The 17,332-nt window shown below is 35.0% G+C and overlaps 2 protein-coding genes across 2 annotated transcripts; one reads left to right on the plus strand and one right to left on the minus strand.

Moving 5' to 3' along the window:
• Positions 1-638: 638 nt before the first annotated feature.
• gpx9 (glutathione peroxidase 9) lies at positions 639-6,316 on the minus strand. The gene is made up of 5 exons (XM_083556664.1): positions 6,146-6,316; positions 5,712-5,805; positions 3,644-3,774; positions 3,087-3,217; positions 639-1,941 (listed from the first exon to the last, which is right to left on the minus strand). The coding sequence occupies exons 1-5, from the start codon at positions 6,275-6,277 to the stop codon at positions 1,884-1,886; spliced, it is 546 nt and encodes a 181-aa protein (XP_083412790.1). The 5' UTR covers positions 6,278-6,316; the 3' UTR covers positions 639-1,883.
• Positions 6,317-9,308: 2,992 nt separating this feature from the next.
• On the plus strand, positions 9,309-15,825 carry fbxl15 (F-box and leucine-rich repeat protein 15). The gene is made up of 5 exons (XM_083557704.1): positions 9,309-9,457; positions 12,017-12,176; positions 12,297-12,799; positions 13,172-13,517; positions 14,551-15,825. The coding sequence occupies exons 1-4, from the start codon at positions 9,378-9,380 to the stop codon at positions 13,359-13,361; spliced, it is 933 nt and encodes a 310-aa protein (XP_083413830.1). The 5' UTR covers positions 9,309-9,377; the 3' UTR covers positions 13,362-13,517; positions 14,551-15,825.
• The last annotated feature ends 1,507 nt before the right edge of the window (positions 15,826-17,332 follow it).

The raw sequence follows: 17,332 nt of genomic DNA on the forward strand, positions 1-17,332 counted from the left end.
GCACAAATTTTCTTAATAAGAATAAAACTGACTTCAAACAACTCTTTAAGCTCCTGTTCTGTTTTCTGTTCTGTATCAAGCTCCACACATCTGAGCTTGAAAACTTAGTTAGCAAGCAAATAACCTGTAGAAGGCAATTGTCTATGCAAAAGCAGTTCGTACGGTATAAAATTCTACACACTGTATGCACTCACTGCATTTTCCAACAAGGAGATATTAAGACAATATAATAGCCTGATCAATACAGTGCTATATAAGCATATTTCTAAGAAAGGAAAAAAAGAACAATGATGAAATATTAACTAGAATAGATTTCATTACAATTAATTATGAAATGCTGCCCCCTAGTGACAACTTTGGTAAAAGTGCTTTCTACATGTAACAAATACCTTACAGCACAGTGAACACACTCTTACTTTACATATCCCAGCGATGTAAGCAAGCTGGGGTCAAAGCGCAGCATCTCCGGAGTACAGAGGGTTAAGGGCCTTCGTCAAGGGCCCAAAAGTGGCAACTTGTTGATACCGACCTTCCGATTAGAAACCCAGAGCCTCAACCATTCAGCTACCAGTTCCCCAATTAATGCATTTGAGCAAACATGTTTTGAACACCAAAAAAAAAACAATTAGGATGGATCATTTGCTGTTAAAATGCTGTTTATTTTGTATTGTCCATTTTGAAACCTCTGGGTAATGTGTGTGTGTGTGCGTGTGTGTGTGTGTGTGTGTGTGTGTGTGTGTCACTGTGGCTACAGTGATAGTGCTGGGTGGAGAGCTTTCTCTGAGTGAACACACTGAAGCTCAGAGTTTCTCTCCAGCCCTATCAGACCCAGCTCAGCTGCCTGACTGCTTTTACTAAGGGATCATCACAGTGCCCCTCCACTACACCACACACACACACACACACACACACACACACACACACACACACACACACACACACACACACACACACACACACACAAAAGACTTAAAAATTGCTTAATCTGCTAAAACTCATACTTCACTGTGTCCTGCATGATTTCATAATGTCTGTGGTCCTGGTTGTTCCTTAACTCTTCCCAATCCTTCATTTCTTTAATCTAGACATTTCCTCAATGTCTTTTAGGTATTTTTACCCACTACTTTTCTACTACTGAAATCAGAGAGATTCTTTAGCTGGTGTTGTTTGGAAAATCTTAAAGATTTTATGTAGAACCCTACATAATTCATATCCAATATTTACAATTAATAATTTCTACACTATATAGACAAAAGTTTGTGGACACCTGACCATAAGATTGATATGGCTTAATGGATATCCCACTCCACATTTATTTTTTATTCATTCTTCTAAGAAGATTTTCTAATAGATATTGGAGTGTGCTTGTGGAGAGTTCAGCTACAAGTCAAGTACTTATGTAGGGTGAGGAGGCCTGGGGTTCAGTCTGCGTTTTATTACATCACAAAGTTTTTCAATAGGGTTGAGTTCAGAGCGCTATATCAACCCATGTAATCCATATGTTCATGGAGCTGGCTTTGTAAACAGGGGCATTTGTTTTATGTATCTCCAGTTCAGGTGAAGGAAAAATTTTATGCTACTACATATCAAGCACAATTATGTGCATCCAGCTCTGTTAAAACAGTTTGGGGAAAAAACAATTATGGCTGAAAAAGTCAGATTGAGTGAATTACTTAATTTACAACCCACATTCTCATTCCTATATTGATATGTTGAATTAAATCACCAGGAATGTGGATTGTGAATTAAGTAATTCTGATTTATAGTCAGTAAGTTTTTGTACTGTATATTACACATGTAATAATGAAATCTATTACTATTTATAATGTTGTGTTTACAGAGACTCATCTAAGGTCAGTCGAGACATAAAAGAGGTTGAGGATTTACAGGAGTGCAGCTACGTCTTTCTCCACCTCTTCAAAGGGTTGATTGGGGTCATATCTGTACAAGAGAAAATAAGCAAGACAGTCAATATAGATAGTGCGAATAGAAAAACCCAGAAAAAAAATTCAGATCAATCTATCAAAAAAAAAATTATTATTATTTATTTATTTTTTATTATTTATTTTTTTGTAGTATATATATATTTTTTTTGTCTGTAACGGATGCTATCGGAATAAGTACTTCTTATGTTTTAAAAATGGTTGAAGCCCAAAACAATCAAAACAATCACTGGGCTTAAAAACAATTTATTGGTCAAGAAATTAAATGCTTAATTCTTATAGAAAAATTGCACAAAGCTTTCTACAGAAAGGAAAGTCACTGTTAATAGCTTCAGATAAATTATATGAAGAAAAGTTTTTGGACACTTTACTAAAAGATTCATATTTTCTATTTGAACATCCTATTCCACATTTACTCTATTCCCCTATTTACTGGTACCTTGTAATAACCACCACTCTTCTGGGAAAATCGTTTACTAGATTTTGGAATGAGCTTGTGGAGATTTCAGTCACAAGGGCGTTAGTAAAGTCAGGTACTGATGTAGGGTGATGAGGTCTGGGGTGCAGTCAGTGTTCCAAACCATTCCATTCCAACCCACGTAAAACATGTCTTCATTAACTTTCTGCATAGCTATATTTTCATGCTGGAACAGGTTTTGGTCTCCTATTTCAAGTGAAGGGAAAATTTAAATCTTACATACAAATACAATTTTGTGCCTTGAATTTTGTTGTAACAGTTTGGGGAAGAACCATGCATGGCTGTAAAAGATACTTTTGTCCATATAATGTAGTAGATGTGTAGGTGAAAAATATTGTGTTTAATTTGACATGATTTTACCTTTGCATGCAAGAAGACAATAGAATTGAATTTCCTTTTTAACAGCTTTTTACCCAAACATTTTACTGCAGCAAATGTAAATAAGCAAATGTGGAAATGAGCAAAAGTCTCCATATTGTATTTGTTTAATTCTTGATATTTTTCTGACTAATGATTTGTTGCTATAAACAGTAAAAGCTTCACATTTTGTAATGTTAGGCTTGGCATTTTTTTCCCAGCTATGTAAGTCTCATGTTACTTATTAAATTGGATTGCTAGCCTAACATACACCACTGCCTGAAAGTATATAGCTGCATGCTTCATACCGTCTGTATGGCAACCCATCTGCAGTGATAAGAAATTTTTCAAAGTTCCAGCGGATGTCATTGACTTTAATCGGAGACCAGTAGAGTTTTCTGATGTCTCCAACAACAGGGTTCATAGAAGGCAGAGACTCCTGCAACCAATCAGAGGTCAAGATAGCCTAATTACCTAATTAATACTTTTTATATTATATTGTTTACTTGCACTTCCCAAAAACATGCTTATAGGTGAAAATAATTAATTCTGTATCTGTGTATTATACCTTTGTGTCTTTATTTACAAACTGTGAATGTTCACAGATCAACCTAAACCCTGAACAGGTACTGAAGAAGAATGAATGAATGAATGAATGAATGAATGAATGAATGAATGAATGAAATAACAAACATATGAGCTAATCTGTACCTTAAACCTGAGTCAGTGATTAAGAGCTAAAGTGTACAGTGTTGCAAGCTAATCATCCATGAGGAAAACTTTAGTATCCTTTAATTAAACGGTAGCAGTCATGCGCTTCCAAGGTAAAACACAGATGTCTGTCATCAGAATATTAATAACTTGCCTTTAGGAAAGAGTACAGTGGCTCTTCATTCAGCCCATTAACCTCGATTTTACAGAACATGGGGAACTTTGGGATGAAACCGCCGCCAGGTCTGACACACCGCAGGACGTCCAGAGTCTCGTGATTCTCCTCTGAGAAAAAAGAAAAATGAATGTAACACTGCAACAGGGCTGTTATAACACTATAATATTAATTTTATGATATTTACACTGCCTCTCTGTCTAAGGTATATTAGTTTCATGATTTATTACATGTTTATTCATGTCAAAATCTGAACTGCAAGAACAAATACCTACTGTAATTGGCAACAAACTCCATCTCAACATGCCTTTAGTTCACTTTTTCCCACAGCAATATGCAAATTAGAGTATTGACCACTGCAGCTCCTGCTTATTGGGCAGCATTATGCTATAAACATGTTTTTTATGCTATTTCCTTGTCATATTTTAGAGCTAATATATTTTGTTAAAATGTACCATATAAATCCCTTCATTCTTTTTGTCCTAGATTACTCTTCATGCTACCCTGAATACTGTACACTTGATCTGCTGATTAGAGTCATGTCTGTTTTTCCCCCATAGGTTTCACCAGCTAGTCTTACTGTATGTTCATAGTGTGATTCCAGAATAACCCACTTAATACAATAAATAAAATAATAATTAACTGCATCAGTTGTAAGACAGATTATGCATCTGTTGTTTGAACAAATGGTGATTTTAAGTTATCTTCCCTTTTTTGTAAAGAACAGATCAATCAATGCTGTTATTCAAGTCAGCCTTTCACAGTATGTGTCAAATATGTGTGCCGCATTATTTTATGTGGCCCACGAAAGCTCAAAAAGTCTAATTATCTTATAATAAATAAGTCAAAAGGGTGCATTGACCATAAACTACATTTCCCATAATGCATGCCGATCATGTTACCCATGAAATGACGGCATCCCACCACTAGATTGCAGTGTTTCCACATCAGTGTCATTTTCCGAATTAAGAAATACAAACAATGATCCCAAAATATCCAGGAAGAGAAAAATGTATGCAGATGGAAGGCTGTTTCAAGAAAGATGAAAAGGCGAATAAATGTCAATAAAAAACAATATGTCTTTTGTGTTATGAGGCAGTGGCGGTTGTCAACGTGTACAATCTACGTCTGCATTTTGACACCAAACATGGAGCTAAGTATGGCAAAGTGAGCCTTCAAAAACAACAACAAATAGTGCAAGAATTAAAAGGCAAATTGCATTTGTTTATGCAGACAAAATTTCACTGTAATCAAACCATCTCTCATTGGTTGTTTATGTAAAATGCTACACCTGTCACACATGTTCTTAGCAGCTCACAATTGTTGGTTGGACCGTGATTCTGCCCCTCTCAACTATGACAAAACGTTTTGAACAAAGTTAATGTCATAACTTGTTATTTATCCTTATTCACTTGGATAGTTTGATCAATGATTGATGGAGTAATGTGGGTTTCATAAGCTGACAAATAGATTTATGTTATAACAGAGCAACAAGCAAACATTTCTTTTTACATTTATGCAAATATATATGTAATATTTGTAAGTTGAATAATAAAAATCCAGAGTTATTTAACATTAAGGAGTAGTTGCATTTATTTTACATTACATTTAGTTACATAGTTATTGCCTCAAAGTTACATCTGGCCCTTTGAGGGAAACCATTATGCTGATGTGGCCCTCAGTGAAAATGAGTTTGACACCACTGCCCTAGGGAATTTATGGCACGAGGCAGAGGGCACCTGGATGGTGTGCTTACAGTACATGTAACAGGGCCCAATTGGACACACCAATCAGCCTACACTTAATTTCTGAACTGAGGGAGGAAACTAAAGTACCTGGAAAACCCACAAGGAACAGGCAAAACACGCAGGCTCTAAATACATAGCAGAAACAGGATTCATACCCCCTCACAAGTGCGTGCAAACATGCAAACCACTATGCTCAATATAATAATGAAGAACATGTTGTGCAGCATTTATTGCTTCATTTGTGATTTGTTCACATTCCATGGCCCATGATAAATCATAGTAAAGTGTGTTGATCTTACCTGGTGCCTGTAGTCCAAACTGATTGCATGAGAATGCCAGAATTGTGAAGTTCTCCCCACTGAACCTGTCCATAAGTGCATTCATCCTGTGATACTGAAATCACAAGAACAAGCCCTGCTCTTTACTGAGTTTTGTTAATACTTTACCATTAATCCATTACTGATTTCCTTTAAAACAGCTGATCTATGAAAAGATCTAAATATCATAGATAAACAATCGCTGAAATACTGGATCCTGATATGTTCATGTACAGTTCAACTAGAAAATTGACCTATTAAAAAAAAAAAAAAAAAAAAAAAAAAAACTCAGTCCTTTCATATACATAAATAAATAACTTTTAGTTCTCTCCAGATTAATTGAGCTTTCCTAGATATTATTGGACTACACCAAAATACTGTCAACGATACATAGTATAATTGTGAGATTCAGGTACCTCCTTGACAGTGGAGCCTCAGAAGGTGGCCACATTGACGATGAGAATCACTTTACCCCTGAAAAACCTGAGAGGAACCGGATTCCCTTCAAGCGACTTCAAAGTAAAGTTGAAAACTGAGTTGCCTGCCATGTTTTCCACACGTGCAGCTGGTTACCTGCTTAGCTTTAAAGTAAACTTTTGCATGGCCACCAGTTCAGCTTCATTCACAATCCTACAGACTCATGGCTCAGCAGTTGTTCCACTCGGGTGCCTCTATTGTGATTTAACCCTGTCGGTGAACTGGCATGCTGATTTTTTTGTTTGTTTGTTTCAGTTGTTGTTGTTTTTTTGTGGGGGGATTAGTGTTTGCAGGGGTATGCAAATCCTGGCTGCGATGTATGTATTAATCACAAAATGGACAGGGATTGTTGGTTTACTGTACATCTTTTTAATCTACATACATATGGTTATCCAGGAAGTAGAGGTTGTGCGATATTTTTGGTTTAGAATACGTTTCAACATGACACAATGAAACAAGCTTTTGTAGATATGCTTATATAAAAATGTGTTCATTGTTGTGAATTAAAATGAACATGAAATAACATTAAATGCAATAAAAGCACATCATTCAGATAAAAAATGATCATCATTGGAAGATCTTTTCAGTAGTTTTAAAAAGTTTTGTAACTCTGTAATCGGGTCCACACCACATATCGTTAGCACTGATTTTTTTCCTATAACATCAAGGTCCTTTATGTTTTATTGCACTTTAACAAGCTGCACTAATGTTGACTAGCTACAAATGCATGTGACTCAAGCTAGTTATTTACTTACTATAAGCTCATTAAATAAAAACTTACATAATGTATTTTGGAACAAAGATATATCAAGTAGCACCAATAAATATGTTTGCATTCATTCTGATTTTGACTTGCAATTAACAAGCAAAATGTAAATTACAATACCTTATTTCCTTTTCAATTACATTTCGAAAGCAACAAAAGGGGAAATAATTTTTACTGTTACTGAGCAACACAAAGGAGAGAAAATAACTTTGCTCCTCTGCATAACTCCAACATCTTCATCAAGTATGTAGATGACACCACCGTGGTCAGCCAGATCAGCAACAACGACGAATCGGCCTACAGGGAAGAGATCCGAAACCTGACAGCGTGGTGTGCTATAAACAACCTGTCTCTCAACCCTCAAAGACTAAAGAGCTCATTGTGGACTTTCGGAAAGCTAACAGCAGGAGACATTTCCCAGTTTATATCAATGGAACTGAGGTAGAGCGAGTCTCCAGCTTTAAGTTTTTGGGAGTTCACATCTCCGAGGATATGTCCTGGCACCAGAACACTTCAGCTCTGGTTAGGAAGGCACAACAACACCTGTACTTCTTAAGGAGTCTTAAGAAAGCTCATCGGTCCCCAGGAATTCTAACGAATTTTTACCACTGCATCATTGAGTGCATCCTGACCAACTCCATCACTGTATGGTACGGAGGCTCCACAGAGTGTGAACACAAATCACCCAATGCATCACTGGCACCCAGCAACCTGCCATTGAAGACCTTCACCACAGCAGATGTCTGCGCAGAGTTCACATCATCAAGGACTCTTCACATCCCAGTCACAAACTGTTTAATCTCCTTCCATCAAGAAGGAGATACAGGAACATACGCACCAGAACCAACAGATTCAGGGACAGCTTTTTCCATCAACTATCACACTACTGAACTCTACACTACACTGTTAGCTCACTGTAAGAAAAAAAATAAATAAATAAATATATATATATATATATATATATATATATATATATATATATATATATATATATATATATATATATATATATATATATATATATATATATATATATTTAGTGGACTTGTATATTCAGCTTGCATATTACTCTATCTATCTATCTATCTATCTATCTATCTATCTATCTATCTATCTATCTATCTATCTATCTATCTATCTATCTATCTATCTATCTATCTATCTATCTATCTATCTATCTATCTATCTATCTATCTATCTATCTATCTATCTATCTATCTATCTATCTATCTATCTATCTATCTATCTATCTATCTATCTATCTATCTATCTATCTATCTATCTATCTATCTATCTATCTATCTATCTATCTATCTATCTATCTATCTATCTATCTATCTATCTATCTATCTATCTATCTATCTATCTATCTATCTATCTATCTATCTATCTATCTATCTATCTATCTATCTATCTATCTATCTATCTATCTATCTATCTATCTATCTATCTATCTATCTATTGAACGATCGATCGAGTTCCACACAACCAAACAACTCAAAGTAAAAACAAAGCAAGATGACGGGTCACTTTAAATTATGTTTTTTATATAAACATTGTATTTTTTTGAGTTTTTAAACATAATTATTTCATATATATATATATATATATATATATATATATATATATATATATATATATATATATATATATATATATATATATATATATATATATATATATACACACACACACACACACACACACACACACACACACACACACACATATTTTTTTTTTTTCTCGTTTTAAAACAAAAACAAATGCATGAAAAAACATAAATGTCATAAATATTTTTTTTTTTTTATATGGACGCTACTTGTTTCCAAACACTAGATGGCGGTACACAAGTCTAACTCCAAGCAGTTTATTTAACCAAAGAAGAAGAAATAGGTGTGTTGTCCTATTACGCAGCTTTAAAAGTTTTGTATCCTTCCTTCCTGCCGTATTCTGATTAGACGAGCTATTTGTGAACAAACTATTTAGGCTCCTCTTCATGTGCCTAATTTTGACTTGCGTAAAATGTAATTTTGTTAAAAAAAAAAACATTTTTTGTTAAAAGTTAAACATTAAATTAACATGATATACACATTTAAATAAGTATTAGTATTTAAAAACATTTATAAAACGTTGCTAAATGTAACTTATGCGGTCCAAAACATCTAGGGACGTGGGTATCAAATATATATAAATTGACTTAAAATACAGTAAACATTAATTATTCATCTAGGCTTTAAAGAATTGGAATAAAAATTCTATTTAAAAAATAATAAAAATAAAATACTGCGCTCGTGTATGATTTTTAAATCAGGCGGAAACGAGGGCAGCCAGCTAAGGGGGTCTTGAGGGTGCAGACTGTGTAGAGGGATAACTGGTAATGTATCACCCGGTCAAAAGGGCTCAACATGACTGACTGTAATGAACGCTCAGATGGGATTTACGCTGCACTGGACGCAAAACCAGGGGAGCGACCCGGATGCTCAAAGTACAGAGATTATTTTATATTACAGAATATATATTAATTATATGTAATATTGCAAAAAAAGCTTTATTGACTGCATGCATGCTTTCCCGTGTGTATAGTTGTTATGTTGGTGGGTTTTACTGTTTCTTTACCATACAGTGCAAAGCACCAAGAGTTGCATGTCTTTATTATTATTATTATTATTATTATTATTATTATTATTATTATTATTATTATTATTATTATTGGATGATTCGCTTTGGCGACCCCTAATGGGAGAAGCCGGAAGAAGAAGAGGAAGAAGAAAATTGTTATTATTATTATTATTAATAATAATAATAATAATAATAATAATAATAACAATTTTCTTCTTCCTCTTCTTCTTCCGGCTTCTCCCATTAGGGGTCGCCAAAGCGAATCATCCAATAATAATAATAATAATAATAATAATAATAATAATAATAATAATAATATGTTTGCTTTTTTATATTTAGCATTATATTGCACAATAAACAGTTTTAATTGATATAGTACATACTATTCTAGTCCAAACCTTTATGTGCTTGTTGGACATCACATTCCAAATTTGGCTGTTCTAATACCCTCCAGTCTTCAACTACATTTTGGAGCTCTGTTTGGATTTGTTTTTATCATTCTTCATCCACAGCTTTAGTGAGATTGAGACACTAATGTTGGACCCAAAAGGTCTCAGTTCATCCCATGGTTGTTCAGGTTGAGAGGCTCTTTGTGCCAGTAAAAGGAAATTGTAATGCTACAGCATTCAAAGGCATCCTAGTCAGTTGTGTGTTTGGAGTTTGTAGCAAGGATCGTATGTAGATGTGAAGGTCGGGTGTCTAAAAACTTTTGACTGCGTATGATATCTCGCTAATCATTAAATGGATAATGTATTTAATAAATAAAAATAACACTCCCTGTAAAATAGTACTGATCTTTATTACAAAAAAAGTACTTAATCATGAAAATGTGCTCAATGAAATAAATATCAATATATTTATTATATTACTATATATTAAGGAAACTAAAAGACGTGCATTCAAACTGAGACATTAAGTAACACTCCAAATAAATAAAACCAATTGCATCCAAAAACTTCAAATAACAACATTTGAACTTGTGTCTCACGTGTCAAAACAAACATCACGTAGCGACAGTGATTCACCACTAGAGGCCGCTATTGCTCTGTATAATCACAGCCGTCCTTCTCAGACTTTACAGAAGAAAAAAAATCGGTATTGATTTTTGGCGATTTTCCAGCAATCAACTATCAGTGCTGACTAATCTATAGGTTTTCTTTATAGTAGAACTGGTTTTGCAATAAAACTGGTTGGGCACTTTACTGTACAAACACTTCAGCTGGTTGCATTGATAGCAGTATTAAAGTCAGAGCCTTGCAGCTGGTTCCATATGGATTTCATCCATTTGCCCAGCTATAATTTTTAGATTAATTAGTGCAACATAGGTGTTGTGCAGTGGTAGCTTAGTAGATAAGGCATTGGACTTTGTATCTGGAGGTCATGAGTTCAAATCTCACCATTATCAGGCTGCCATTTCTGAGCCCCTGAGCAAGACCCTTAACTCCATAGCTGCTCAGTTGTATAAATAAGAATTATCTGCCAAATGCCATAAATGTAAGTAATATTTAGTTCTCTCAGGTCTGAGTATACTATAAATCAGGGGGTCACCAACCTTTTTGAAACTGAGAGCTACTTCTTGTGTACTAATTAATGTGAAGTGCTACCAGTTTAATACACACAGTTTGCAGTTTGATCTCAAATAACAAATTTGCTCAATTTACCCTTTATTATATGTTATTATTGATAATTAATTATATTCATCTATGTGAAGACACTGATCATGTTAATGATTTCTCATAGTAATTATTAACAATGATTTAACAAAGTAGGAAACGGCTATTTTTAGAAAAGGCCCACGGGCTACTCATGTGGTCACCATGTTGGTGACCCCTGCTGTAGATGGACAACCATCAACACTATTGTGATGTTACTTAAGGACATTTCTTATTGTGTCAATTTATTGTTATTAAACCACTATGAAAGACTCTTCTACTAAAACAACCTGATACAATAAATAGATTTTAATGTTTAAACAGCTCATTTATATTGCATAACTGCAGAATCAACCGTTGTTATAAAAAATACTTGTGTAATGACGCAGACTTTATATTTTATAATCTACTGTATATTATACGATCATAATACCCAGTCTATTGTGTGAATGTGTATAGATATAATTAACCAGAAAAACAATGCTAATAAAATAGGATTAAATAAAACACTTGCGTAAAATTTTTTATTTTAAAATGTGTAATTTCTACCAGCAAAAGCTAAAATTAGAGTTTCCTTGTTGTTCAGGATTGAAGAATCCAAAATGCATTGATTTTCAGCACATGCCTTGTGTTTTATATGTAATATCTATACCAGCTGTTTACAGTTAATGTAATTTGTTTTTCTCATATCTTGCTTTGTCTTTCTATTTAATTTTGATTAGTCTGCAACTAATGAAGCATTTGACAAATTAATTTATAACATATTGTTGCAGGTATCAGCTATTAGACCTTCCCTGGGAGGACGTCCTCGTGACGCACGTTCTATGCTACTTACCTTTACGGCACCTGGTCAGCCTTCAGCGTGTGAGCAAGAGCTTCCGGTCGCTGATTCAGGTTTATCTGTCCAACTGCCGCTCGTTCGACCCTGAACAGGTGAGCTGCGTGTGTTCTGACGTCTAAAGATGCATCTAAAGATGCATTTTTACATAAATCTTCATAAAGGTGTTTTAGATACAGTGATTGCTGCTTTCTACTCTCTTTTTTGCACTTCAGACAGGACCTCACATTCCTAAGGAAGCTTTTTGTTCCATGCTCTGTGATAATAAAATCCTCCAGAGTCTCTCTGTACATGGCTGCTGTGACTGGATCACTAATGAGGAGCTGCTTCCTGTGATTGGTCAGAACCAGCAGCTGCAGCGTGTAGACCTACATGGCTGTCTCTATCTTACTCGGCATGCTTTAGTGGCTGTGGCTCTGGGCTGCCCCCGCCTGCAGCACCTGGGCCTGGCTCACTGCGAGTGGGTGGATAACCTAGCACTGCGCAGCCTGGCGGATCACTGCACCGAGCTGCGTACGCTGGACCTCACCGCCTGCAGGCAGGTACGAGACGAGGCCGTGTGTTATGGGGCGGCACGCTGGCCATCGCTCCACTCGCTTTCTGTGGCCATCAATGCCAACATCACAGATACGACTGTGGAGGAGGTGGCCAAGCGCTGCAGGGAGCTCGAGCATCTCGACCTGACCGGCTGTCTGAGGGTCCGCAATGAGTCTATAAGGTTAGCCAGGGAGAGTGCGTTTATTATTCTCCGTGTGTGTTCATGTGTTACTGAGGCTCTGGAGATTGATTGAATAGGATGAAACTGTGCAAAACAGTTTGTTCTTCAGTATTGGAGTTATTAAAATTATTCTAATATTTATAAATATAAGATACATGTTTTTATATTTTTTCCCCAATGTATTTAACCTGGTTATATATTAGATATCATATTGTTGTTGTATATATAATTATATGATAATTTATTAAATTACAACCCAATATAAGCAAACGAATAACATTTCACATTCTCATACATACATTTTTATTAAAAGTCTAAAAATGTCTTTGCTGCTTTTCTGAGCCCCTGGTATCTTTGTGTGGGTGTGTGTAGGACTGTGGCTGAATATTGCCCTAAACTGCAGTCTCTGAAGGTGAACCACTGCCATAATGTTAGTGAGGCCAGTCTGGGCGTTCTACGAAGGCGTAATGTACAGATCGATGTGGAACCTCCCCTCCAGAGGGCACTGGTGCTGCTACAGAACGTGGTGGGCTTCGCTCCCTCCATCAACCTACAGATATAACACTACATGAGCACTCGGGTCCATATGTATCATACTTCTCAGAACAAGAGTGTGCAGTCAGCTGTCTCTCGGTAAACATCACGCTCATCAGTCAGATGTGCTTTGCTAAGAGGTGTTTTGTATATACGACCCGAAGATCAGCCGAGTTTAAATCAGGTGAGTGACGAGTACTCAATCTACTGTATTCAATTACCTGTTTAAAAGACAGGATAAACATCTCACTTTTGACTTTCTGTGTTCCTGGTCTTGTTTTGTAACAATTTCCAATCATAATTATACTGTTCAAAAATCCTTTTTTCTTTTCTAAAAAGTTTTACTGTCGCAATAAACACTGATGGGAGACTGTCTGCTATGGAATTCGTTATAGAAATTTGCATATTACTATTCACTGGAAAGTTATAAAACCATACACAATCCCTGATTTCTTTGCTCTTTGACTTGGAACTGTGTAATGATTAGGAAGAAGAAATATTTCTCACAGACATTATCTTTAATATCCTCCTAGAAAAATGTACATTTGAGCCCCTGAGTGGTTCAACACTAATTAGGAGGTCACAAGTTTAAATCACGTCTATGCCACATCCACATGCTCAGGATGGATGTGATCTGGCATTGGCATGTGCATCATTATCAATCACAGAGACACTACCCAAGCTTGAGCATCTGTAAATGAAAGGCGTGGCTCAGTGGTTAAGATGCTGAACTTTGGAGCAAAGCCTTTAACCCTTAACTGCTCTTTTGTATGAATCAGATAATTCTGTGGATAAGGACATTTTCCAAATGCCGTAAATGTAAATCTTTAAGATAATGTATGCAGAAAAAAATGCTATTAGAAGGTTTTATGTGTCTAGAGGACACATTTTTTTCTGTTACTCTTGTCACTAGGATGTGCTAGTTGGTGGGTGGGGATTGGCAAAATGTGGAAAAATCCCTAATCAGCAATGGAATTTCTCCATATCAGAGAGGTTTCTTAAAGGAGTAAAGAATTCCTAAACATCTATACATTCTTTAAATGTATAGAATAATTCGTGCTGTATTGCTGAGACTACCAGGGAAAAACTTTGTGCTACTTGTTGTTTTCTAATTTAGTCTTAACTGACTGCTCATGCATGTAATTATCACAAGAATGTTCTACAAGCAAGTTAACCTCCTGCCAGGAAGGCATTTTGATTCGCTGTTTGTCTTTCAGGATTCATTCATCCTCGATCTGGAGTGACTCACTGTGCTGGCACTGTGCAATAACAGGGACCATGCACTTGTATGACATCTCTATTTCAGCTGTGTGAGTGAGGAGTTGTGTTCTATTGGTCAGGTACAATAATACAAAGAGTGAACAATCTCTCTCTTTGAGCTGCTGTGTCCATTTAATAATAATTAAGGACATTTATTTGAGAGAAATTTTCCTATCATTGTGTCTATCATACACGTGTAAATACAAGGTCTTTTAGATAATCTGGTATTTTTGTTTCTCTAAGCACTCCTTTTGATTATAAATATATGGATTGGGATTGATCATATGTTCATCAGTAATTGTGCTGTTTAATATTTTATTTATTCTTTTTTTTTATGGTAAACAAAAGCTTTTCATGATTTTGCACTTAATGAGAGACTGAAGGAAACAAGCTTGCACATTTCAAAGCATCTCTTCAGAGATCTGTTGCTTTGTGTGATAATTTACAGAGCAATTGTAAGACGGATTTTGTATCCCAGTGTTCGCGGATACACATGAATCTTCTGTATCTTTACAATGTCTTCAAACACCCAAACCAGTGTTTATTTTAATTTTAATTTTTTTTACAGCTAACTTGAATCTGACACCTCAGCATACTATAGAGTTAAACCAGACTAAATGTGTTTGTCACATTTAAGAGATAATGACATTTCAATGGAATATTTTTGATTTATGATCTAATGTGTAATTGTAACACTGGGTTGAATTGGGATTATTAAAAAGAGAGGATTATATATCTTGATTTGACAACAGTTGGCATTAACACAACAAATGTTAAGGCATTTTATTAAAACATTCTGTCAGGAATGTGTTTTCTATTTTCTTTCTGTAATTATTACAATAAATATTCAACATGTTATAAACATGTCCAGCTATGGGAATTCATGCCACTACAACTGTGTTACCAGCAAATCCACATGGTGTATAAGCTTTACATTTGATATTGCTTTAATGTTTTTCTTTTTTTTTTTTTTGTTATGAATGTGTTCATGTATTATAAATGAGTGGTTATATATACACACACTAATATGCAATATTCATTAGATTTTTGGGAACTCGTTAAATTTAGACTGAAATCCCTTTTGTTCAATAAGTGCATGTCTAATAATGTTGTATGCATTTTACATTTTGAAATGTTATACATACCTAATGAGACCTAGATGCCTAGTCTTACACATAATTACCATTTTGTCTGCATTGATATCATTCAGTAGAAAATAAAGACATACAAAAGTATTCCGGTGAAAAAGGTATATTTTCTGCATTTAATAATAAATATTTAATATACATAGCATGGCTAAACACCACTAAATATATACATTATTTACTACTTTTACTTAATTTGTGTTCAATCCTGAGCCTGTGTTAATTTATGTGTGAGTTTCACATGTACCCCACTCTTTCCCGTGTCTTATTGGGTTCCTCCGGGCTTCTCTGGTTTGGCCCATTTCCTGAAACATGACATTAGGGGGGCTATATAAGAAAAATTGCAACTATGGTGTAAATGAGTGTGTGAATAGAACCTTCCAATGAATTGGAGGATAAATTGGGTACTAACATTTTTTAAGTGAGCATTATCAGCTCCATGTTTATCAAAAGGACACAAAAACCTGCAGAGAGATTTTATACTGGTACCAGGCTAAATGTTCATAATAATAGTCATAAAAGGATGCAATTATTTAGAGATCATGTGACCACTAGAGGTCAGTAGAAGATACAGTTACTGCAAACTGAACCCATGGCATCAGTGCTATTTTTGTCACATGTTCTGCTGATCAGCATTTCAGCAGCATAATATTGGGTTCAATAGGGACCCATTTGGAATCCAGCCTAGTTCTCTCTCTCTCTCTCTCTCTCTCTCTCTCTCTCTCTCTCTCTCACTCTCCCACACACAAAATATTTTTGTCTATATAAACTGATTTATTGCAGTTGTACCAAAATACCAGTACCTTGTTGTGTTGTGCATTTTGTCAGCTTAATTCCCTAGACAGGATGTTTTGCACCATTCAGAACTGAAAGGAAGGATGGGGTCTAGGCAATTAGCTTATCTCAAAATAATTTCACAATTCTTTAACTGCAGTGCTACTAATTATAGTTATAATATATATAATATTATAATATAATATAATAAAATTTTCTTTAATAAATAATGTATTATAATAGTGCTCTGCTAATTTCTTGCAAATTTGAGTGATTTAGTTTGTAAAATGAATGATGCAAATGCTTCACCTTTTTGTTATGAGTGTATCGAAGATACGAACTTTACTAGACTTTAGCTTGCGTTAAATGCCATGAACACTTCACAAACAACTCTGCACAATCTATTAGATCAGAATTAGGCAATGAAGTGATATAGCAACTGTTATATAGCACCAATGAGCCAGCAAATTACTGTTTATTTTATGTCGGAAAAAGGTGCATAATGGGGCTTTTACACCGTTGTGGATTTTGTTTATGCTTCTACTGACCAACTTTATATATAGACAGCTTGCAAACAAACTGGTATAATGTTCTGAAATAAAATTTAAAAAAATTACTGTACAGTAATTTGATATGTTGTAATTGGATACTGGATCATTGTGTCAACATTGATTTTTTTTATTTTATTTTTTTTACTTTCTTCTCCTGTTCCACTGTAAATTTATTTATGGCTTTAAATATTTAATTTCTTGAAAGATTTTATTCAATTCACATCTAACAATGACCATTGTCCCAAAGCAGCTTTACAGAGATACATAGG

This window comes from Silurus aristotelis, assembly GCF_946808225.1.
Source record: "Silurus aristotelis genome assembly, chromosome: 12".
Lineage (NCBI taxonomy): Eukaryota > Metazoa > Chordata > Actinopteri > Siluriformes > Siluridae > Silurus > Silurus aristotelis.